Source organism: Melozone crissalis, unplaced genomic scaffold, assembly GCF_028551555.1.
Source record: "Melozone crissalis strain CALT ecotype California unplaced genomic scaffold, PUWL_Pcris_2 ptg000023l_1, whole genome shotgun sequence".
In the NCBI taxonomy this organism is placed as follows: Eukaryota; Metazoa; Chordata; class Aves; order Passeriformes; family Passerellidae; genus Melozone; species Melozone crissalis.
Genome location: NW_026535801.1, coordinates 19,827,374 through 19,850,100, shown reverse-complemented (window position 1 = coordinate 19,850,100; position 22,727 = coordinate 19,827,374). Strand labels below are relative to the sequence as shown.

The following is a 22,727-nucleotide window of genomic DNA, read 5'->3' as shown; positions in this document are numbered from 1 at the left end:
CCTTAGACAAGAGTTGAACACACCTTAGTATTCTAGAAAAGTTGCAAGTTTGCCACAAGAAGTTAATTTTCTCTCAGCTTTAACATCAAGCAGCATTAAATATCCTGCTGTCTAGAACATCAGGCTTTAGTAATAGATCCCTTGCCTGAAAAATACAGAACAGTAATGGGCATAGCCTAATGAACAGTCTATTAACCCTAAACAGAGGTCAATTGATCTACAAATTTTATCATAGACAGACTTCTAGACTAGAAATTGCTGTGAAAGATGAGTACCTATGCTAAAGAGCACCCGTTTTACAGGGCTATTACCTTGTCCAGGTCTTGGGGTTGCAGATGTTCCAGCAGATGGTAGTTCAGTGTCCTGCCAATTAATGATAAATAACATTATCTGAATGCTCAGCTCCATAGTACCTTTCATATTACATCAGTATCAGTCAATAACAAGACTCACCTTTGCACTTGATTCTGGATCAAACCTTTCAAGGATTAGTTTAGCATTCTTGTAGGTTTCCTTTTCCATTACTTCCTCAAGCTGGAAACAGAAAGGTTCCACACATCAATAGATAATTTTTCAAAGTATTTCCCCCCACCATAGCCTCCCATTTAGAAGCATCTAATCAACGTTACCAAAAGGCAAAGCCCATCCATGAACCAGTAGCATTTCCAGATACCTGAGGATTTGCTGTATTCAATGGAAAATAAATTTTGCTTTCAAAAATAGTTTCCAAACTCTAATGGACTACTTGCACTTAACAGCTTTATTGCAAGGAAACACCAAATATTGCTAATTGTTTACATATAATGAGGAGAATAATTACAAGCACCAACTTCAATAATGGAATGTGCAAAAATCTATCAGCCATCATTATTGGAAGTTATTAGACATGACAAGCAAATGACAGGCAATTCCTTAGATTTATTTCCTCATAGCACTTAATGCTATTAATTTAAGGAAGGTCGTTAGCCAAGTGCTTTACAGAATAAAGTCCCTGTGCCAATTAACTGCTGTCAGCATCGATTTTAGATTATTTATTAGCAGAAGCAATTAGCTTGCTGCAAATGCTGTGAAAACTCACTAACTAGAGAACAGCCATGGAATTTGCTCAAATGACTTTAAAGGCTGGATCTACATCTTTACAGCAATTCAAACTGCTTTTCAGAAAAAAGGAACACGTTAAGAATTTAAATAAAAAAATTTACTGAGAACTATGCATACTTTAGGGAGTGCAATTAAAGCACTTCATTATTACAGCGTTTTATTTACAATGCACTCAAGTGGCTTTATAGCTAATACATGGGCTTAATTAAAAAAAGTAATCACTAGTAAAGTATCATTTTAGTGGTTAACAGCCAACATCAGAAGCAGCTTAACTATGAAACTGAAATAGCTGAAGTTATGACAAATACCTAACACGGATAGAAATTATAATACATTTTACAGTATCTTAAGCAGACCTTTCTTCCTAGATATGCTGACTAATGGCCATGTTCAGCTAAAAGTGGAGACTTTGTTTGTTCTGAAGTTTGCTGTTGGCATAAACTGCAAAACTGAAAAGGTCAGTGGTCAAAAAATTAAATTCTCTCAAACTCATTTATCACTACTAAAATAACAAATGGTGCAGGTTAACATGAATTTTATGCCATTATTTAGCTAGTGAGAAACTAAAGGTTCAGCCATTGTGCATACACAGACTGTGCAGGAGTTTTGCATTTAGACAGACCTCAGGATTACAAATAGACCTCGGAAGCTAAATAAAAATTCACTCCATTTAATGGCTACTGTGTATTCATTTAACACTCACTCCTCCACACATTTCTTGAAGTTTGAGGCAAGGAATACTATCCAGGCTGTTAATTAAGGACTGTTGAAACAAAAGGGAGTGAAGAAGAAAGTAAAAATCAATTTCCTAGACTTGTATTTCAGCATCACTTTGGAGTTAACCCACTAACTTCGTAAAACAAATACCACACAGGGCAATAAGAGCAGAATTAATGATCTAATAGGAAAAATAAAGTATTTATTGCTTATAGAAGTAAAAACTGTAAGACAGACTTTTATACAAAGGGGTAAGGCTAGTGAGGTGAAGCAGCAAAGTGAGGAAGCTTTAACAGTCAGTGCTAGTATTTGTCTGCCAAATCAAAATTTCAAAAACCCAATTCACATCAATGAACATAAAATGTATACTATTGTCTGTATAGTCAAAAAGAAAAATGAGTAATAACTTTCTGCAGGACAAAGTGACCTTTAGGGGAGAGAAAAACCAGAATGCTCCACCATCACTTGACACTTTCTTTATCTAAAGCACTTCTTGCCACAGAAGTATTAGATAGTATAGTAGCTATTTGTGGATACATAAGTTTTGCAAAAACAGTAACATTATTTTGAAACATAATTCAATTCTCACTACAAGATTCAGATGTTGAAGTTATCCTCCACATCACATAGTTTTTGGATAATTCAACAAGTTACTCTTCATATTTTGAAATTCATATATAGCTGTAAAATTCTAGTAAAGCTAAATTTGAACAAGAATTCAGTATCACAACTGACTCTTTAAACATTTATTGAAAATATATAGAAATTGTCAGGATTTCTACAGGCATATCCACATTTCTCATGCTTTCACTTACAGAGTATACTTTTCTAAAGTAAATTGAAATTTGGCTGACAATACCAAATAAAGAATCAAAAAGGACCAAGTTTACTTACTGTGAGCAAATCAGTGTAAGTACCAGAGGAAAGTAAGAGCTTGTGTAAAACTTAAATATTACTTCTGTGCTTGCATAGCAGAGAAAACTGGCTTTTGTGCCAACACAGGAAGCTCATTTATGAACACAAACCAAGACACTGACTTCTGGAACATTCACCATCCTGAAGCATAACCTTGGAAAGGTTAACTTGATGCTGAGCACTAACACAGCAAATTGCTCAACATGTTACTCTTTTTCCATAACAAAGTCTTCTCTGAGATCCAATACTTCTCCTACAAAATCATTTTCTACTTTCTGCCAAAGGCTAACTCATAGTCTACCCTTATCAATGAAATTATAATGCTGAGCAACTCAAGTCACGAGTGAACTCTCTAAGACAGGTAATACCAGATTAAGCATGATTTTTTTCACGGAATTAATCAGATCTTAACAAATAAGCATGGTACGCTATTCTGTTCCTATGAACAATTGTATGGATGAACTCCTTCCCAACAGGCAACCAAACAGAATTCCTGTGGGAATGACATCAGCTGCCTAAACTGAATAGTATGAGTAATGTATTTTAAGCTTCTTGTAATGGCAATTTAGCAACCAAAGACTTAAGTACTGGCATGGTGCAAACCACTCATTATTCACCATACGCGAGTTCATAAATTGGGAATTAGGAACTGTAGTTGGAATTACCTCCAACTACAAGGAGATCTTTGTTAATATTCACATAAAGCCATGAAATTAATTTCAGTTTACCATTTAAAATATACCAGTACATGTAGCAAAAGTTTCATTAAAATTGGAAATGCATCATTTAAGTCACAGTAATTAAGTATTCTCTGAGCAGATCCATGCCAACATTAAAACCACCAAGGTAACCGACTTTTTGTCAGTAAATATGATTTTAAACTGTACTTTGAGTTTCCAGTTGCATATTTTCAGTACTCTAACCAGTCAGACAAAACTGGGCTTATACAAGAACCAACTCCTAACAGAGCTTTTATCACATACTAAAGTTATGAAAATATCAATGGTTGTCTACACCCAGAAGGCTTAAAACAAAGTTGATTAAAGAGTAATTAATTTGAGTAACAGAACTCATATTCTGCACTTTTTTCCCATTACTAATGTACCTCCAAGACAGCTTTGAAATCAGAATAGCTGGGTATTTTTTCCTAGATTAACACATGCAATTTCTAAACTCTTACCTGAAATGGCCTGGAAGTCTGTCAAAGTCTAATATTACACTTAGCCTAGTATTCAGAGTAGCTGAGTAAGCTTCAGCAAGGTTTAATTCTAAAATTAGCATGGTAATTACAGCTTCACAACTCTGTCTCACAACTCTAGCTTCACAACTCTGTCCTCAGGCTAAGAATTATCCCATCTTTAAGATGGGATCCAGGTAAACTCTCCACTAATTCCCGGTTGTATCAGCTTAATACATGTCCTGTGCCCTTGCTTTAATATGCTTAACCCTCTGAACTTGCTCATCTACCCATGCTCAGGCTTAAGGGCTGACATCCTCATTGACTGAGAAACTCTGAGGCCAAAATCACAGCTAAACAGTCACGAACACAACCACAGCATCCCTCCTTATGATCAAGGAGGGAACAATGCTGTATCTTGAAGTAGAGCCTTAATCACAGCTGATTAACTTCATCCCTACCCCCAATTAACAACTGAACAAACTTTAAAGTATTCACTAGGAAAAAAACAGTGTAGTCAGTTGTGTGAGCAATATTATACAAACTTTGAGTCAAAGTACAGGACAGACAAAACTAATGGTAATTTCCAGATGAAGTATCTGTATTTGTCAAGTATTTTACCCACATGAGTATACACATGACTATGTCACCAAAGCCAGAAGATAAGTTAGACAGAAATTAATTTCTACTGAGCAGTCACTGCAAATGCACCAGGGCGTTGTGGCAGATGAGGAGCTCACACCATTTAGAGGTAAGGCCTGTAACCACCTTATCTCCCTTCAGCACACAAGTAATGTCTGCAGGGAGAGGGTGGGCCACATGACTGTAAATCAGAAGTCTTCTGTAACATTTTTCAAAAGGACAATTGTCTTCAATGTAAGATTTATCCAGCAATTAGGTAGCTGAGCTGCAAAGTGAAAAAGCACAGATGCTGCAGCAGGCTCGGTGCCTAGACAACAATTTGCATTAGAAATAAACAGGAAACGCATAATTTACTTATCCTAAATACTTTGAGAACCACAATGTAAATTTCTTAGTAACTATCCTATATGCAAACTCACCAGCAAATCAGAAATCAACAAGAAAAAAAATCCTCTCTCTCCCAATTATTTCACTTGATTTTTGTTTTACCAAAAATAAGCCAAAGGCACTCTTAAGGAAGTTAATCAAACACAACAAAATCAAACCTGAGTATTACCAAAATTAAATTTCATAGAATACGATTGATTCAGTGTTTTTATTTACAACACTAATTATATTCTCTCTTGTTACCTGCATCCCCTTCCAGCTCATTTCAACATGTTCTGTTTCATGTATAATTATCTAATTTTAATGCTTAATTGAATATCTTAAATTATGATGAACCTCCCGGGTCCACCTTCTGAGTAAAAAATACCAACACCTCACTGATTCAAGAGGCTGCAGCAAGTCCTCTGTTTCTGCTTCCTTGCTAGGAGCAAGGCACCCACAAGATCATGTGATAATCACAGACTCTAAAAAATAGCTGAGTTGCACATTATTGGACTTCCCAGAACTCAGTTTCACTAATCCCATTTATAAGTTTGTCTTTAATGATTAAAGTTTGACTTGCATATATACTCATGGCAATTTATACTTCCAGACTTAAATTCTCCATAGTTACACTATTTCATTCTTGTCTATGAAGTATTTATGCAGTTGTTTCATTTTTGTATTGTGCAGTGTTTCATCTTGGCTCTTCTACAGTATGTTGTTTTGATGTTTTCCATATGCAAAACACACATTTAGGCTTTTCCTGACTAATCTTTTATTCAATGGCTTTTGTCCTAATTGCTTCTCACACACAAAAAATCAGTATTACTAGTTGTTCTATTAAAAAAAAATCTTCATGATTACAAAAAACTAAACTTAAGCTGAAATGAAGACTTCACATTTAAGATTCCAAAAACTCTTTTGTTCTCCACTGTGCTTTTCTGCTTTTCCTTTAAGGCTACCAAATGACTATGTTAATTGGAAATATTAACTGATTTCAGTTAAGCAGTTTTCATAAAATAAACTTGACACTGTTGTCATGCCCATGTCTTTCCTCCCTAGAAAATGTAAGTCTCTCAAATCCCTTTGTAGCACCACTACGAGCAAAGGACACATCCATTTAAATATCAGCAAAATCCTCTTTACCAAAGGACAATTACATACTTGGGTTACAGGTTATCTTTTTTACATCTACATTTTAAAAGTGATAAAACATAGATCATGACATAATACCAGACTCTTACCCAACTCATTTTTAATATCTTTGTTCTGAGTTTTTTATTAATTTAGCTACCATGGCAAAATCCAGAAGGTGAACACTTTGGGAAACTCATTAATAACAAAGCCTCACAATAGAATTTTTGGCATTTCTGGAGTGAGGAGGAGTTGCTTTGGCAAGGTAGGGTTGGGGGGCAGAGAGTGTTTGGGTTGTGGCTGCTTTGAAGTTTTGCCTTACAAGGCAGGTGAAGCCAACCATGTAAGAAAACAGCTTCCTCTCCCAGCAAGCTTCCTTATGGAGTAATAAACAGAGAGGAAACAGCTTCCAGTGCCACAAACTTCACAAAGAGGGCAAGTCATCCACGACTTGGAATTTTGTCCATCCCATATTTTTCTTACTGAGATTAACTGTTGATCAAGGTTGGTGCAAATATCTGGCATACACCAGTTGTAGTGAACCATAGCAACCATATTCTCTTGAAGTTTTACTTACTATTTTTTTCTTTTGGGATTTTAAATCTTCCAGCGCATCATCTAAAAGAAGGATATTATACATTAGTTTTCAAATATAAATTCATTTCAGCACACTCCAAACATTGATTTCACCTTGAGGTATCAGGAAAAATTATGCATTGACCACTACCAACTCTAAACATCAGTAAACTTGGTATAAAATAACTAGAGTTTTTATGTGAAAATAAATCACTTAAACTGCTTATAAATTATAGCCCACTGTTATCACTTTACAGTTATAACTATTAAAAAATTTTATGTACCATTTCCTCATTAAGCAAACCAATTCTAGCCAGTGCCCTGCTTTGACCTACATTAAAACTGGTACAACAATGGACCAAATACATTTAATCTCATGACTCAAAATACAGAGAAAAGCTTGAGGTCTAAGTATTAGCATATCTGAGTACCAGATTTACTGGCTTCAGTATTTCACATAAACCTCTTAACACATACTAGTTTCAAATGCCAGGTCAATTCCAAGCTTCAAAGCTCAATCTATTTCCCTCTTTCTGTATTTTCAGACCACAGCAAAGCCCCCATTTTTGTAAGAACAGCTACCAGAAGGTCATTTTTCTATTAAATGTTAAGAGACTGTTGCAACAGTCTAGCACAACAGCTAACCTCTGTAAGAGGAAGAGAAAGAAGAAAGGCCAAATGCATGTGGGATTTTCCTGAAAGTCAATGTTTGGAGCTTGACACTCACAGAAAACTCACTGTAATAAACCATCACCTAATGCAGAAGATGCTCTCTCAACATATTAGCTTTCTACTACCTCTGTTCACAGCAAGAGATTTTAACAATACACTGTACAACTTTTTACCCTTTCTCAGCTCTTCTGAACACTGGCAGCTTATTTCCTGTAAAAATATACCTATCCTTACCCATTTTTAAAGACAGAAAAAGCTTCACGGAACTACAAGACACAAACCCAACCAAACTAAACACTTTTTTTTTTGTATTTTTACTATTTATAAATATGTATTCCATACCATTGAAAGTTACTTTTGGAAAACTGTTACTTAATTTTAAGGGAACAAATAATTACTTGAACTTTTCCAGAATGTAGAAATCCATTTCGATCAAATACACCTCTTCATTAAATATAAAATGCAAAATACTAAACTGGCATGCACATATTTGAAATGTTATTATTTATACAATAAAAGGGTAACTACAACCATCCCCATTTGTTAATAGGACACGGAAAAAGACAATATTTAATCCTGGGATGGACCACAGAAGATGGATAATTCCAGAAAGTGTGCATCTGCAAATTACTAAGGTACCTCTTCTCACCAAATGTTACATTTATATTAGAACACAACCTCACATGTTGCCCCACAGATTAATAGCTTAAAATGTACTGCAACACAGTGTGGTACCATGAAACCAAATAAGCAGCAGAATACAGCCAGCTATCAATGGTTGCTCAAGAAATTGCAAGTGCTTTTGGTACAGAAATGCCTAGAACATCTTCAAGCACAGCCTTCTACAAAGCATTGCCATCAGTTTCAAGTGTGGGTGTTTGCTTCAGATCACTTCACCTCCTGTATTCAAGAAGAACCTCAAGAAACACCTGCCCCTTAAGCATGGCCAAATGGCAATTACTGCAAAGTACTCTCAAGAAACCAACTTATCTCATCTTCATTAAAACTGCAGAAAAAAAATAATTCATACTAGAGAAGTGAACACCTGCAATATACCTCATTTATTTTCTCCAGCTTTGGGACAGATCAGCCTAAATCTTTAACAGTTGTTTGCCTGACCAGTCCTAAAAACTGAAACTCCATCATCTCTCTGCATCACCTTCCCTGGAGTCTAGCCACAAATTTTCTTCATTCACAGCATCATTCCCAAATCTGGTGTATACCGATTATCCAGCACAGAGCTTTACTGCATTAAATAACCACCTCCAGTGTCTCAGTATGTTACAATAACTTATCCCAGAATAAAAATTTGGTTTTGAGCAACTTGGATGATAGTTTGCTCTCTCAGCTATGCTTTCTCCTGCTTTACTGCTTCAATCCTACATTCTATTTTTCTTTTTCAAATATAGGACTTTTATCTCTGAGGTAAAACACCTTATTTTCATCCAGTCTCTGGAAGCACAAAGGAATAATCCCTTTTGGCATGTTCTATCATCTACTAAACCCTTTAAACACAGGTTCAACAAAAGCACCAGACTTGCCAGTATGCTCAAAACAGCAATAAAGACATTTAAGCAAAGTAGAAAAATAGACTTTTTTTCTTATTCAGCCATGAAATGCAAATCATTCATTTCACCTTAGAAATGAATCACACAGCACCACAGAATATATGGACAATTTTATTTCTACATAAAAATGTATGTTCTGCGCTTGCATATCAAATGCAAGCATTCAGTTTAAGAAAAATTCTAAAAGTGATGTTTAACTTGTAAGCTGTCACAAATTAAATAGATCATGCTGCTCTGCAAGTCATAAAACACAGTGCAACACTGAGGTTTGCCTGTATTATTGCTCACATCACCATGAGATATTGTTACAGGCTGGACTGCTTTCAAGGAAAGTCTCAAATGAATTCTAACTACTGCAGACAAGTGCCACAGATGCTGTTTTTAAATAGCACGCAGATTCATTCTAATGCAAAATTTAACAACTTTTTATATATATTTGAAAACCTCCATTACTTCTCGGTTTTGTTACATGACTTCCAATTTTCCTTAGCTCTCAAAAAAGCAGAAAAACCCACTTATACCTTTCCCACTCAGGAAAACATAAGTATGCTTTGGAGAACTTGGGAGAGAAAAGATATCCTGACAAATAAATTAGACACATCTGATATAAATCTCTTCCCTTTTGTATAAGAATAACAGATGACTGCTGGAATACTTGTGAGATGGAAGTATCAAGGGAACTACTACTACTGTTTATACTTCCTTTCCCCTTGATCCTACTTTCACATCATATTTTATTCCATTCCACATTTGACACATGCAAAGACAGGAGAAAGTTAGCACCATTTTATAAGTGAAGTGAAAGATTAAGCAGTTTCCTTCCTGCTCTTTCATGAACTATGTGGTAGAAAAAATTTAGCTAATACTACTAATTTCAGTATCAACTAAAAGGCTACCCTTGTCCTCCTGGAAGCCAAATTATCAAAAGCATTTATATTATCACAGCAAGCATTATCCTCAACTAGCTACATATTTAAAAATAAACAAATAAAACACAAGAAAAAAGTACTTACTATTTCTTTCTGTCCGTTTGGAAAAGAAAAAAATTAGCAGAGTTCTTATACACCAGATTCTTTAGAAAAAAAAAAGAAGAATTACATTAATTAAAATATACTACAGTAACAATTTCTGAAGTCATTTAGCAAACAACATTTAGCAGATGAGATTTATTTCACAAATACAGACAAAAACCTTCAAACACTATTCATATAAAAAAGTAAAAAATAAATTAGCACCTTGTCAACAAGCTATCAATATTGCTCTAAATAAAGCATCTTTTCAATTGAAATTAACTGTTACTTAAGGCAGAAATACTAAAGCAGCAGCAATATCATCACTTGCTAAAAAATGTTCAGCTGAAAATTACTCAGTCATCACTTCTTATTTGATAGATTAATAAGGCATTTTATCCAAAAAAAGAAACTTACCAGTTCAGACCCAAAATTAAGGCCCAAAAGATTTGTGGGAAGAATTCTAATACCAATGAAAACCATGTGATAGAGCTATTGTACAAATGCTCTCCCAAGCAGAATTAACTGACCTGAGTCCTGGTGATTTTAGAGAAGCCTCAGTCTGCTCAGTTTCTGTAGGGTTTCAGCTGACTTAGCTGGAGCAGTTTATACCAAGATGAAGTTAAACTGATCTATGACCCTTTTACATTTGAAAGGTCTCTTTGCAATCATCAGGACTTCATTTGTTTAAAAGCCTAGAATTGCTTCTAATATTAAGCTGACACTTCTCCTGGTAAGTTACTCAGTCTAAGCCAAGTGGCAAACCTCATCCACCAAGCTATTCCAAGCATCCAAAACCCTCCTAATGTTAATTAAATAATAGAGCCTAAACTAGCAATGCTTCATTTAAGAAAAAAAAAAAAACAATCTTAAAGGCTAGAAAGGTTATCTGACTAAAAGCATGCATAAGAAAGCAGGCAAAAGGCTCTAAGAGCTTTCATAATGACTTAATTCATAAGAACATCTTCTGTATTTATACAATGGCTGCCCAGTTAGAAATGCCTTCAAGTATTAACAACACAGCCCAAGTTAGGCAAGTTGGATGAGGTACCTGGAATCTGAGAGCAGCCTATCCAAGGTAAGAGAAACAAAGAAGTTTAAGTATTCCATGTTCAAAGGTGTGCTATAATAACTGATCTAACAATACAGGTGGATTTATCCACTAACACAACACAAAATGTGTCTTTCTAAAGTACCAGAAGAAATAAATGTTTAGAGGGTTTAAATTGCCTTAAATACCTTGTTACAAAAGCAAAAGCATTATTTCTTTTTAAATAGTCTTCTACCTAAAGCTGTATTCTAAATATGAAGTAAGTCAGACATCATTAAATAAAAAAGCATTTCCTCTGTAAGAAATCTGAAACAGAAGTTTAATAGGGGATCATTTCAACCAATTTTACAAAAAAGAAAATATATTTCTTTGAAAATCAGAACATGCAAATTAAAACTATTTCAAATAAAAATCAGTTCAAGAAGAGCACCCTTCTAAAATGCTAACATATTTCTTCAACTTTTCAAGTATTTCAGTATACATTTAAAATTAATGACGTTCTATTCCTAAAACTTCACTTGCACTTCCAACATCCGTAACTTGCTGAGACCCTGAGGGACTGACCTAAGGCAGAAATAAGTTGGTGACTGACTGCAAGCTGGAAGAGGCAGACATACTCCAGTTTGATTAGGTCTGAAAAATCTCTAGAGCTATTACTGGGTGGCACCAGGCATTCAGCATGGAGTCACCTCTTGACCGAGAACAAAGACAAGCTGGCAGCTGCTTGCCATTCATATCTGCCAAAAAAAGCTGAAGGGGAATAGCTTAAGGGGAAAAAAAAATCTGATAAACAGTTGCAAGTCATAAGAGAACAACAGACTGATTCTAAGTGCTAGTAAGCTGACATCTAAATCTGAATTTTACAGAGAGCCATCTTGAGAAAAATAAGCAGAATTGGACAAACTAGAGAATAAAAGTCCAACATGTAAATTCAAACCACAGCACAAGAAGCCATCACCTTCAATAATAAAAGCTTTCATTTCTATACTAATTCTAACACACTTATGTGAAAGGAGGCTGGTAATACTTCCCCTTTCACAAGCCTTTCTTATCAGCAAGAACAAGCCTCATACACTAACACCAAAGACTTTAAAATGCTTGTCCTTAAGAACAAGATTAATTCATACTGCTGCCAAAGATTAATTTGAGCTCTAATTTCTATATTAATCCTTTCCAGTCAAGATTCTGCTGCCCATGTATTTTCTCCACAGGAGCACACAACAGCAATATATCAGTATATTACAAATAATGACAAAAACCTTGGGGGTTTTCCATGTGTTACATTATGCTCATCAAACTTGCAAAGTCTCAAATATTTACTTTGACTTTGCCTTTCAAGTCTAAAGCTAGGGCATGTATAAACTATGCCTTCATACAAAGGTGCTGTAAAAATGGAAGCACTTATGATCATTTCAGCAAACCAGTAAATGCACCATGCTCCCCATCGTTAGGGAAGATGCTCAGTAGGCTGCTCTCACCCTCCCTGATGGTCTGGAGGAAGGGAAGGCTCCAAAGCAGCTATTCAGTGAGGTGGGAGCCCTTTTTGTTACTTTCAGAAAAGTGGATTTCTTAGACAACAAAAGCCACTCATCAGGACAAGCAGCCAATCAGCTCAGTGGAACAAACATGTAGCAATACTTTCTCCAGTTCACATACAATGAAGTTTGTATATTTTCTTGTTGAAGAAAACAGTCAGTGATTTTCCAGAAAAACAGCTAATTATGTAAAAGTAGTTTTCAACACAATTAGGGTGACAACTTTTCAAGTCCATTCTGTGTTAAAAGTCACCTAACACATAAAGTAAGTTTCTCCATTCATTCTTGTATTTTTCCCAGGTTTATACACTACATTTTACATGTAGATGACATACCTTTAGTTACTTCTGTATAGTAATGTTACTTCTCAAATCAAAACAGAAATAAAACCCAAGAAACAGAGTAAAAATGAAACCCTTGTGCATATACTACATTACCTTACAGCTGTTCAGACACAGCTCTCTAGCCCCAGCATAATTTTGATAAGCCAAGTACCTTTAGATGCTATTATCTTTTGATGATAAGACCTAGCTCTATACTAAACCCAGACCCACAAGACACATTCCCCTCAAAGAAAGTGTCTGCCTACCTACTTGAATCTATTTTAGAAGAAAAAATTCAGCAAGTTATGACATCTCAAGGATTGTCAAAGCAAACTCAAACCCCTGCTGAGATGTATTTTCCATCTCCTTTTATCAAAGAGACAGCAGTTAGAAAATAAAGGCATATTTACTTACATCAATGGAAATGCAAAAAATGGAAGTGTCATTGTCAGCCTTGCTGTCCATTCATCAGGAAGACACCACAAATATACAATTAAGCAAGTAATAAGGTAAAGAACTGAGGAGTAGAGAAGAAGCCTTCCAACCCATAGTTTCTGTAGCCTCTGATTTTTTTCTCTAAATTCTTCTAATGTCTGTATTTCCTGCAAATAAACAGGGTTCAGCCTTATTAGTGCAATTAGTAAGAGGTTTTACAAAGCTGCCTTTAAATGTTTGCTAAAATCAGCCCTATCAGTCTGATACTTGATTAGAAAAGTCAAGCAGCTCTTTGATAAATGACAATATTTGCCCAAAGATAACTTGCATATCATGAATACTCCATACTAATAAGGCTATGATATGGGCCACTTGCACCTTATTAGCAATTGCTAAGAAAAGTTAAAAATCAGCACTTTTTCACATTTGTAATGCATTAGTATATTTGGGAGAAGTGAAAAATACCAGAATATTATGCATGGCAGTCTTTACTATCACAGAAGTCACTACTAAGCATACTCAGCATTCTAAAGCTTTCATCAGGTACCTGTGGAATATTAAATGTCTCTGACACTTTTCTACTAACATGGCAAATTGCTGGACCCTCTCCACCATTTTACTTGTTTTCCTTTCAGTACTTTTCTCACATTAAGAGTGAAATCATGAACATCTCTATGATGGTATATAATAAATGATGGAGCAATGCTCAGCTATGTTAACCATTCTGACTGTATTTCAAGTGACAACAGAAGTACTCACAGCTTCATTAAAAGGAAAACAAAAATATCAACAGAATATTTCCAAACAGTTAACTTCCCCACAGAGTACAGACATCTGTCACAAATGCTGGTGAAAAATCACAATTGATTACTATCCAGTTATTCTGCCCTTGACCTTACTTACTACCACTACAGTTACAACTTGTACACATAAAACCATACACTGAAGCTTTTCCAATCAACCTGATGAATGGAACTTTGCATTAGTGACATTTTCCTTTACAGGGGACTTTAACAATTAGTTATCACTGAATTGTGTAATCAAGGCAGCTTCATATTCATTCCCATTTCAGGCTCTCTAAATAAATACTTGCCCTGCAGCTTCTCACTATCTATTATACAGTATTGGTATTTTTTAAATGACTAAACAGTAAGGGGAAAAATTATAACAATTTCTCTGATGTGCAGAATCTCTACTACTGGAATAGTTACCAAAATAATTTAAAATTTCATGAGAGTATTTTACCTAATGTGAGAGAAATACATGACAGCAAAAAGGATTATTTCTAAATGAAAAATCAAAGAAAACACCAAAAAAGCAAACACATACCTTATCTATTTTCTCTAATACCTCTACAGTGGAAGGCTTTGCCTGCTTACAAGGGAAAGAACAAAGATATTAATCTCACTTTTAAAAACTCAGTATTTTGTAGATTACTGTACATTAACAGTTTCCTAAAAAAATACATACTCATAATAAATTAATAAATTATCTATTTTACATAAAGGTAAGTAGTTTTCCTACTTTAGTGTGACAAATAGAAAGAATTGTAATGAATCACTATTTTACAGCTGGCATTACTCTAACCTGAAAGCTCCTCTCCTATATCACAAAAAATGAAAATCTATAATGCTTCTACAGCAATAATGAATGTGTAGCTGAAAAGCAAAACAAGAACAGAATTGATGAGTGGCAGAAATAGGCAAAACATAGAGAATATAGAGAGGAAGGCCTAATCTGAGTACTCCAGCTTTTTACTACTATTCATTCCATATAAGGACACATGGTGTAAATAAATCATAAGCAGCTGCCAATAAGGGCTGCCATCACCAGTAAAATTCCCTATAGGAGCACCTGGAAATCCACCTTCTAGGAATCTTTCCTAATTTCTGAGACTTATCAAGCCACAATCTTTCTCCACCCTTCACACTACAAATTCAAAAGCCATAGCTCACACTGCATCACCCTGAAAGTGAGTTTCTATTACACAAAACTGACACTCCACCTGAAGTTTCACCTTTAATGGAGTTTTGTAGGGAAGACTCTGCAGTCAACTGCTAATAAGCAAAGGCAAACCTAGACTCAAGCAACTCACACCTGCCAGGAGAGTAGTCAGAAACCTCATGCCTCCTCTTCCTCATAAACTCAGTACACCACTCAACAACCAATAAAGACTTGTACAGGAGTAAGTCGCTACCAAAACATTTGTTAAAACAGCCAGAAATGCTTCTGCACATACCCATTTTTATCTAGGTCACCAACCTGTCAAGTCACAGATGCTGCAGTTTCTATCCCAATGATGCACAACAAAAGTATTTAGATTTATAGAAAGAGTTAAAACTGTATTTTTTTAAGTTAATCAAGCCAGTGCCAGACTGGTACTGCAAAGGAAATGAAGGACAACAGCAGAGTTTCACAGCTTAGTGATTTAGCAAAGAATACTTTTGGTCATGATATCTCTCACTACTGGATTTTAACAACATACTCACAGGAAAAGTTCAGCACTAGCATTCAGCCAGCATTAATAGCCAACATGTCCTAGATACTCCCATCTTCTGGACTAAAGGTTATTACATTGTTACACAATGTTACTTACCCTCCATCTTGAAATTAATCCACCCATCTTCTATTGTGGACAAATGTTGGCAGAGCTATCAATCTTCTACAAGAATTCACAGCTAGAAATAAAGCATTAAGCACTTAGGAGTAATCTAACAACATGACCAAAGATTCTCAAATTCATTCCAACATCTTAAGAAATCAAAATATTGTATAAAGCCATTGTCCAGCTATCTACCTATGTGCTATCTTTAAATTCAGTTTTCTGATTCAGAAGCCACCCTGTAAGTCAGCTGATCAGCTCAGATGTGGCCAAAGTTATTTTTATTTTCGAAATACTTAACTAGCAGGGAGTTCTCAAAAACACAGGTACAAATGAACTGCAAAAAGAGCAACCAAAACACTCCAGCAGAAAAACAATTTCAAAAACAGTACTGGGCACAATTATTTAAGATACTGATTTCCAGCTATTTCCTCTGCTGCCCTTAAGTATAACTCAGTATTCCTTTTTAGTTGCAACTCTAGGCATTCAGCATTAACACCCCATTAACATCTCATCCTGTTCATGAGAAAATTTCTCAAATAAATCTATTTCTTTTTCATGGTCTCACCAACAAGAATATGCTGTGTGCTCAGTTTTAAGTTCAAAGAACCAGTTCCAAAGATTTCATTTACTGTACAAAAGCACTACATTGGCAGGTCTTCCCTGCACAACTCACAAGCCAGTCATCAGCACATCAAATGACTCTAAAACAATTCCAAAGGGGCAAGGGCAGCTCCCCTCACCCCACACAAGCCTGGAACCCATGAACAACACTAATTTGATGATCTGGGTCTAAGCTCCTGAAAGAAAATTGTAGCAACTTCCCATTTGAAGATAGTTGAATCAATTGAACCTTAGGATGGCAGACTTTATCTCCATCCATTTAATATTCAAGTTTTTTTACCTATTTAACAAAAAAGTAATCAGTTCAAAACAACCCTGGCAGTAAACTAATGCTCAAACCCAGCCAGGACTCAAACCTTTTCCATTCTGGAATGAAACACTAACACTTATTAAAACAAAGCTGTGATCTAGCTAGACAGAAATATAAGTGATCATTATCTTGCTTATTAAGTTTCCTTTGGCCAAAAATGGAAAGATAAATTTCAATCCAAATTTGTTTTGGATTGAAAAAATTGTCTGAGGCCGCTAGAGCAACTTCATATGTATAAGATATGCACTGCTCCCTAGCACAAACACTGCTGTAGTCTGGTAACCTCCCCACCTTTTAAGAAAGCCAAGGACTTCAGAACTATAGGCCCCACTGGCTTCAGAAACCAACCCTTAAAGATAAGGAAATCCATATCAGAAATGCCACGAGAACAAAGCTAGAACAGATGGGCAAATCAGCTCTGCTGCTGCCAAATGAGTAGCACCAAGGGCTGAGATACAGAAAAAGCAATTACCCCTTGGACTCGAACAAATTCTCAAAATAATCACTACTGCAGCAACTCACCTCAGCAAAAAGCAGTCTTTTCTTTTAAACACACAATCTAACACCAAGAATTTTACACAACTGCGACTCTGCAGACACAGGTGAGCTTTTACACGATGGGTATTGCAGTAGATCTGAGCCTACACTTTCTTCCCAGATATTTCTACAAACACACAGCCTTTACATTGTTTTGCAATGAAGATACTGTGTCAAACAGCCAATTGAGAAGTCTGTAAAGCCAGCACAAGGCTCCCAAATGTGGCTTGTTTCCCTAGCACTGCCACTGCCCTTACGAGCAATGATGGCTCTCAGCTGTGGACACAGAGAGACACAGAGATGCTCACACGGCCTTTGTGTGTGCCACTTTCCTTCAAACCATAGTGTGAGAACCTCTCCACTGGAAGTGTTAGAGGATCTTTTGGGAACAAATTATCCATGAGCTACTGGTGACTCTGACTTATAGCAATAACACATTCACAGTGCTATTGCTACACAAGGTTTTTTTAAATATCTGGTAAACACTTGGAATAGAAACAGGTTTGACAAGTGTCACTATGCACCTGATTTTACAGGAGCTGTGATGATGACAGGCTTTACAGATGCTGCTCTGCAAGTCTGCAATACTACCAAAATCCATCCCCAAAGAGGCATTAAGGGATTAGGGCCACTAGATTCACATTTACAGTTTAGCCACTGAATCCTCAGTGAGGAGGTGGAAAATTTTCTATGATTACTATGGAGTGCCTCAGATGTTCTCCTTCTTCCCCTCTCTCCTTCTTGACATGACAACACAAATTGTCTTCAATTGCTTCAAGCTCTCCTCCTCCCTCCTCACCTGCCACTCCACATACCTACCACTAATATCCATCCTGCTCTTCATGGCAAGAGATCATCCACAAGTTACTTCCTTCCCATGCCCTAAACAACAAATTATTGCACAGGACTTTTCCCTCCTGAAGACTGCACTCTAGCACTGAGCTGTGCATTTCACTGACTAAGCAGTAGAGCAGTTGGACTTATTTCCACACACATTATCACTGATGCAACACACAACTAAGATAACTGCAACATGTCCTAGGCTTAAAACTGACAAAAGAAGCACTAAAAACACTGAACAGAGCAGCTTAAGAAAACACTACTATCAATTTTATTACCTGACTCTCTCAAAAAAATATTCATAGCAGCTTCTCTACTCCCAAAACATTTAAGTTATTTATTAAAAAGCAGAAGTGCCAGACTAAGAGACCAGAGCAGAAAAAGCATCTTCTTTGAATGAGGCAAAAAGCCACTAAGACATCCACACCCATCCACCCAGGTGGAGAAAACAGCTTCATGATCTCATTACACTTTTATCAAGTCAGTCTCAAATTTCCTCAGGCTTGTTAATGTTTTACAGGTTAAAAGTTCTCCAAAAACTCAGTCTCCCAAGTAAATTTTAATAACTGACATGCTGAAATTCAAGACTGAATAACATCAAGAGAAGACATACTACAATAAAAAAAAAGGAAGTTAGAAACTTGTAATCAAGGCCTTGCATACAGTCATACAGACCTCTCCCCTTAAGGAATGGGCAATGCTTTTCAAAGAGGCCTTTTTTGCAAACTTAGTCATTCCACTTTCTGTAAGTATTTTTAGATATTTACCACTACAAAGAATACAAATTCTACCATTCAAATTGAATCTCTAGTTCTGCTCAGAGTTTGCTCAAAATTTACTGACCTCAGAAACTTCCACTGTGACCATAAAAAGTTTCTCCAGCTGAGCGCCGCGGACAAGGAAACAAGCAAAACCAAACCAGGAGCATCACCCACCACCTACTGCTAGCCTGTCCTAGGACGCCTCAGTTACAACAAAACACTAAACTTTCTTCCATTCAAACTTCACTTTCGGCTGTTTCCGTCTGCAAACATCCCCCAAAAGTCCTATGCTTTGCAGAGCCTTAATTAAAAACGCAGATTAGCTCCGCACAGCGCCGGAGCGAGAAGTGAGTGGGTCGGGCGCTCTTTTTTGAAACCCAACCCCAGCGGGCTGCGCGAGGGGCGGCCGGTGCGGGCCTGGCGGGCCGGGAGGGCGCTACCAGAGGTCAGCGGAGCCCCCGGGTCCCGAGGGCGCTACCAGAGGTCAGCGGAGACCCCGGGTCCCGAGGACGCTACCAGAGGTCAGCGGAGCCCCCGGGTCCCGAGGGCGCAGCCGGAGGTCAGCGGAGCCCCAGCTCCCCGGCCGCCACACCCGCAGCGCCCCCCGCTTCCGCCCCGGCGCCCGCCGCCCTTCCCGCAGCCGGGGGCTTCCCCCTCCGAGGCTGCACCGCGGCCCGCCCCGCCCCGCTGCCCGGAGAGAGAGGGAGGGGGCACCTGCCGCCCTGCTCCGCTTCGTGCTCCGGGGCCGGTACCCGAGTGCTCCTATGGGGAGCGTCGGGGGCCCCTCACCCGCCCCCCGCGCCCCTGTCCCACCGCGGAGCCGCTCGGGGCCGGGCCGCGCATCCCCCGCCATCGCGTACCTGCCGCGGGCCGGGCCGCGCATCCCGCCCGCCACCAACGCCGCCGCAGGAGGAGCGCGGCGCCCGGGCGCTGCTCCCACCAGGCCCCGCGCGGCCGTGACAGCCAATCAGCGCCTCGCTGCCGCGGGGCGCGCTGGAGCGGGGCGGGGCGGGGCCGGGCCGCGCTCCGGGCGGGCGGCGGCTGTGGCGGGGCTGGGCGGTGCTGGGCGGTGCTGCTGCGCTACGCTGCCCTACGCTGCCCGCTCCGCTCCGTACAGTAGCGGACCCGGCCGTGCAGTGCCATATTGTACCCGCCCGTGCCGCTCCGGACCGTACCGGATGGTACCCGACCGGGCCGTGACATGCCGATGCGCCGCTCCCGCCGCGCTTCGCGGCCCGGCCCGGGCGGTGTCCCGGGCGGCTCTGCCCAGCCAAGTTCAGGCGGGCGGTGTCGGAAGGCGCTCACCATCTTCCTGCGGCTCTCGCTGATCTCTGTTACAGAAAATAAAGATGTTTTAAGGAAAAACCGCAGGAACGTGAGGGCCAAAGTGTCGTGTGGAGGTTTGCAGGCCTCCCGGCACCCGTGCTCGGCCAAGGAGGCCGTGCTGACAAAGAGCCGCCGTGCTGCGGGTGTGCTCTGCGGGCAGAGCCCCTGAGGGTCACAGCGCACGGCTGCTCTCACCGACCCCTTCCTTCCAGCCGGCATGTGTTCATTATCTTTGGAGAGAAGCTGAACGCTGAATGTCTTTAAATCCCATTACTGTAATCACAATGCCCTCTCCCTTCCATCAGCTTTCTGACGTCGCTGGCTCCCATCCCTTGCTTCATGCCGAGAGGACACAGGAACAGAGAATAAATACTTGCTCTGTTTGCACTCTGTTTCTGAAATGCCCTGTTCAGAAGTTTTAGCACTACAGTAACACATGTGCATGTACATAAATGTGGAAGAAAATCCTTCCAAGTGCCTTGTAGCAAAAACTCCTATGCAGAAGCTGTATATCTTCAGCTGACCCTGCATTGTTGAAATTCTTGTATGTAGCAGTACATCATAATACAGCCTATAAATGTTGGGGCTTTCCCAGATGTGGTAGGTTTGACCCTGGTCAGGAGGTAAACCTCCTGCTCCTTCCCCCTCTGGAAGATGACTAGGAAAAGTCAGAGTGTTCATGGGTTGGGTTAAAGGAAAGTTTAGTAAGTGAATGAAAGAAAAATAAAATATGGTGCAAGGGAAATAACTAACCACCTCCCACAAGCAGACTGATGCTCAGCAATTGATGATTCTGGAAGACAAACAGCCCTCCCACCTTCTTATTCTGCAATCCCAATTTTATTGCTGAGAATGATATCATGTGGTATGGAATATCCTCTTGGCCAGTTTGGGTGTGCTGTCCTGGCTGTTTTCCCTCCCAAAATTGTTGCCTACCCCCAGCCCACTCCCTAAGGGAGCAGAGAATGAGAAAAGGTAAAGCCTCAATGATGTGCAAGTCCTGTTCAGCAAAGGCCAAAACATTGCTGTGCTGTTCTAGTCAAAGAATACAAAACACAGCAGAATATGGGCTGCTGTGAAGAAAATTGCTTCATCCCAACTGGACCCTGTACATGAACTCAAAAAAATAGGAAAAGTTTTTATACCAGGAAAGGACAGAAAAGATATCCCACCAGCTGTCCAGGCAACACCATCAGCTTCAAGCTTTAAGTGGCAGAGCTGCTGAGTCTGATCATCTGCAAGCATTCATTCCTAGCCTGGAATAAATTGGCAAGGGGATCCCTTTAGTTCCCACCAGCGCTCAGTGGGAATCTTGCTGCTCACATGGTTACAGTATCACATAAGTAACAACTTTGGCTGTGAGTCATGGTTTGGAAGTGGCTTCAGTACACTTCATTCAAATCAAAATCATGGGGATCAATGGAGAGCCACTGACTCTACTGGAAATACTCTGCTATCGATTACAGAGCTCACCTACATATACAACTTGATGTTTCTCATTGAGGCCTGGACTGTTCCTTCCTTTCCAGTGGAAAAAAGACTCAATGACTGAGCCTCTCCTACTCTTGAGGTTGCACTCTAGAGCCACTTTTACTTAAATCCTTGTAACAATGACTATCACTTTGCTGAGAGGATATCTTTCTTTTGTGTTTCAGATCAATAGTCCACTTCTGACTTTGATACTTCAAAGTGGTGTGTTGCTTGAGAGTTGCTGATTTAAATCTTAAAATTAAGCTAACACATTGAAGTGTGCTGACATCTTTTTCCATGGTCTAGCATCATATCCACTTAAAATAAATGCAAGTAATGAAGATATTATATTTAAAGGCATTTGGAAATGCTACAGACAATACTAGTGTCTCCAAGAATCTGCCTCCTTTTTTTTTTTTTTTTTTGCTTTCTTCTTTTTTCCAGAAATGTCATAAATACGTTCAAGTCACAACAAAATTGATTCCTAGTTCAGGGCTGAACCAGAATTGTGAAGGAGATTGCAAACTCTACTTCTGTCCTTGGGGCCTTTTGCAAAGCTGGCTTTTATGCAGGCCTCTGCCATGGAGTTCTAATCATTGCTATTCAGTTATGGATCTCTGTAAGTGGTAGTTTTAAAAAAGCATTGTTAGCTACCATTACTGAACCTTACATGCAGATAAGGCTCTCAGCTGGGTGATGTTATACAATAGCATGCAGCTCCCTGTTTGCTTCAGCACCAAGATCTACCTAAAAAAAGAAATTATGCCCATATAGCTGCTGAGGATAATAAAACTGAGTATAATAACATAATTTTGAATCAGCCAGCTTAAAATTTTCATTAATCTGGTTCAAAACTGCCCCCTACAGAGTATTTAAAACTCTTAAAAAGACTCCCTTCAAAATCCTTCATTATCAGTGGGATTAGTGTTTAACCTGACTTTGTATAACCACTTTAGCAGCAGAGTACATCTTCAGAATTTTCCCCAGCATCATAGGCAGCATTTAGCACTTTCAGTCCCTCTATACGCAGAA

At 38.6% G+C, this 22,727-nt stretch overlaps 1 protein-coding gene across 4 annotated transcripts in view; it reads right to left on the bottom strand.

Moving 5' to 3' along the window:
* Positions 1–19,844, bottom strand: part of LNPK (lunapark, ER junction formation factor) — a 48,837-nt gene extending 28,993 nt beyond the window's left edge. For 3 of the 4 annotated variants that reach the window (XR_008483117.1, XR_008483118.1, XM_054277911.1), the window contains exons 1-8: positions 19,760–19,844; positions 15,822–15,903; positions 14,555–14,599; positions 13,205–13,392; positions 9,885–9,943; positions 6,633–6,673; positions 454–534; positions 312–363 (exon numbers count right to left, since the gene is read on the bottom strand). Coding sequence is in view for 2 of the 4 variants with exons in the window: in XM_054277911.1 (XP_054133886.1) it covers positions 312–363; positions 454–534; positions 6,633–6,673; positions 9,885–9,943; positions 13,205–13,392; positions 14,555–14,599; positions 15,822–15,848 (493 nt within the window). In the remaining 2 variants the exon portion in view is untranslated. The remainder of the gene's footprint in view (positions 1–311; positions 364–453; positions 535–6,632; positions 6,674–9,884; positions 9,944–13,204; positions 13,393–14,554; positions 14,600–15,821; positions 15,904–19,759) is intronic. The other variant, XM_054277912.1, reaches the window with a different exon arrangement.
* Between the last annotated feature and the right edge of the window lie 2,883 nt (positions 19,845–22,727).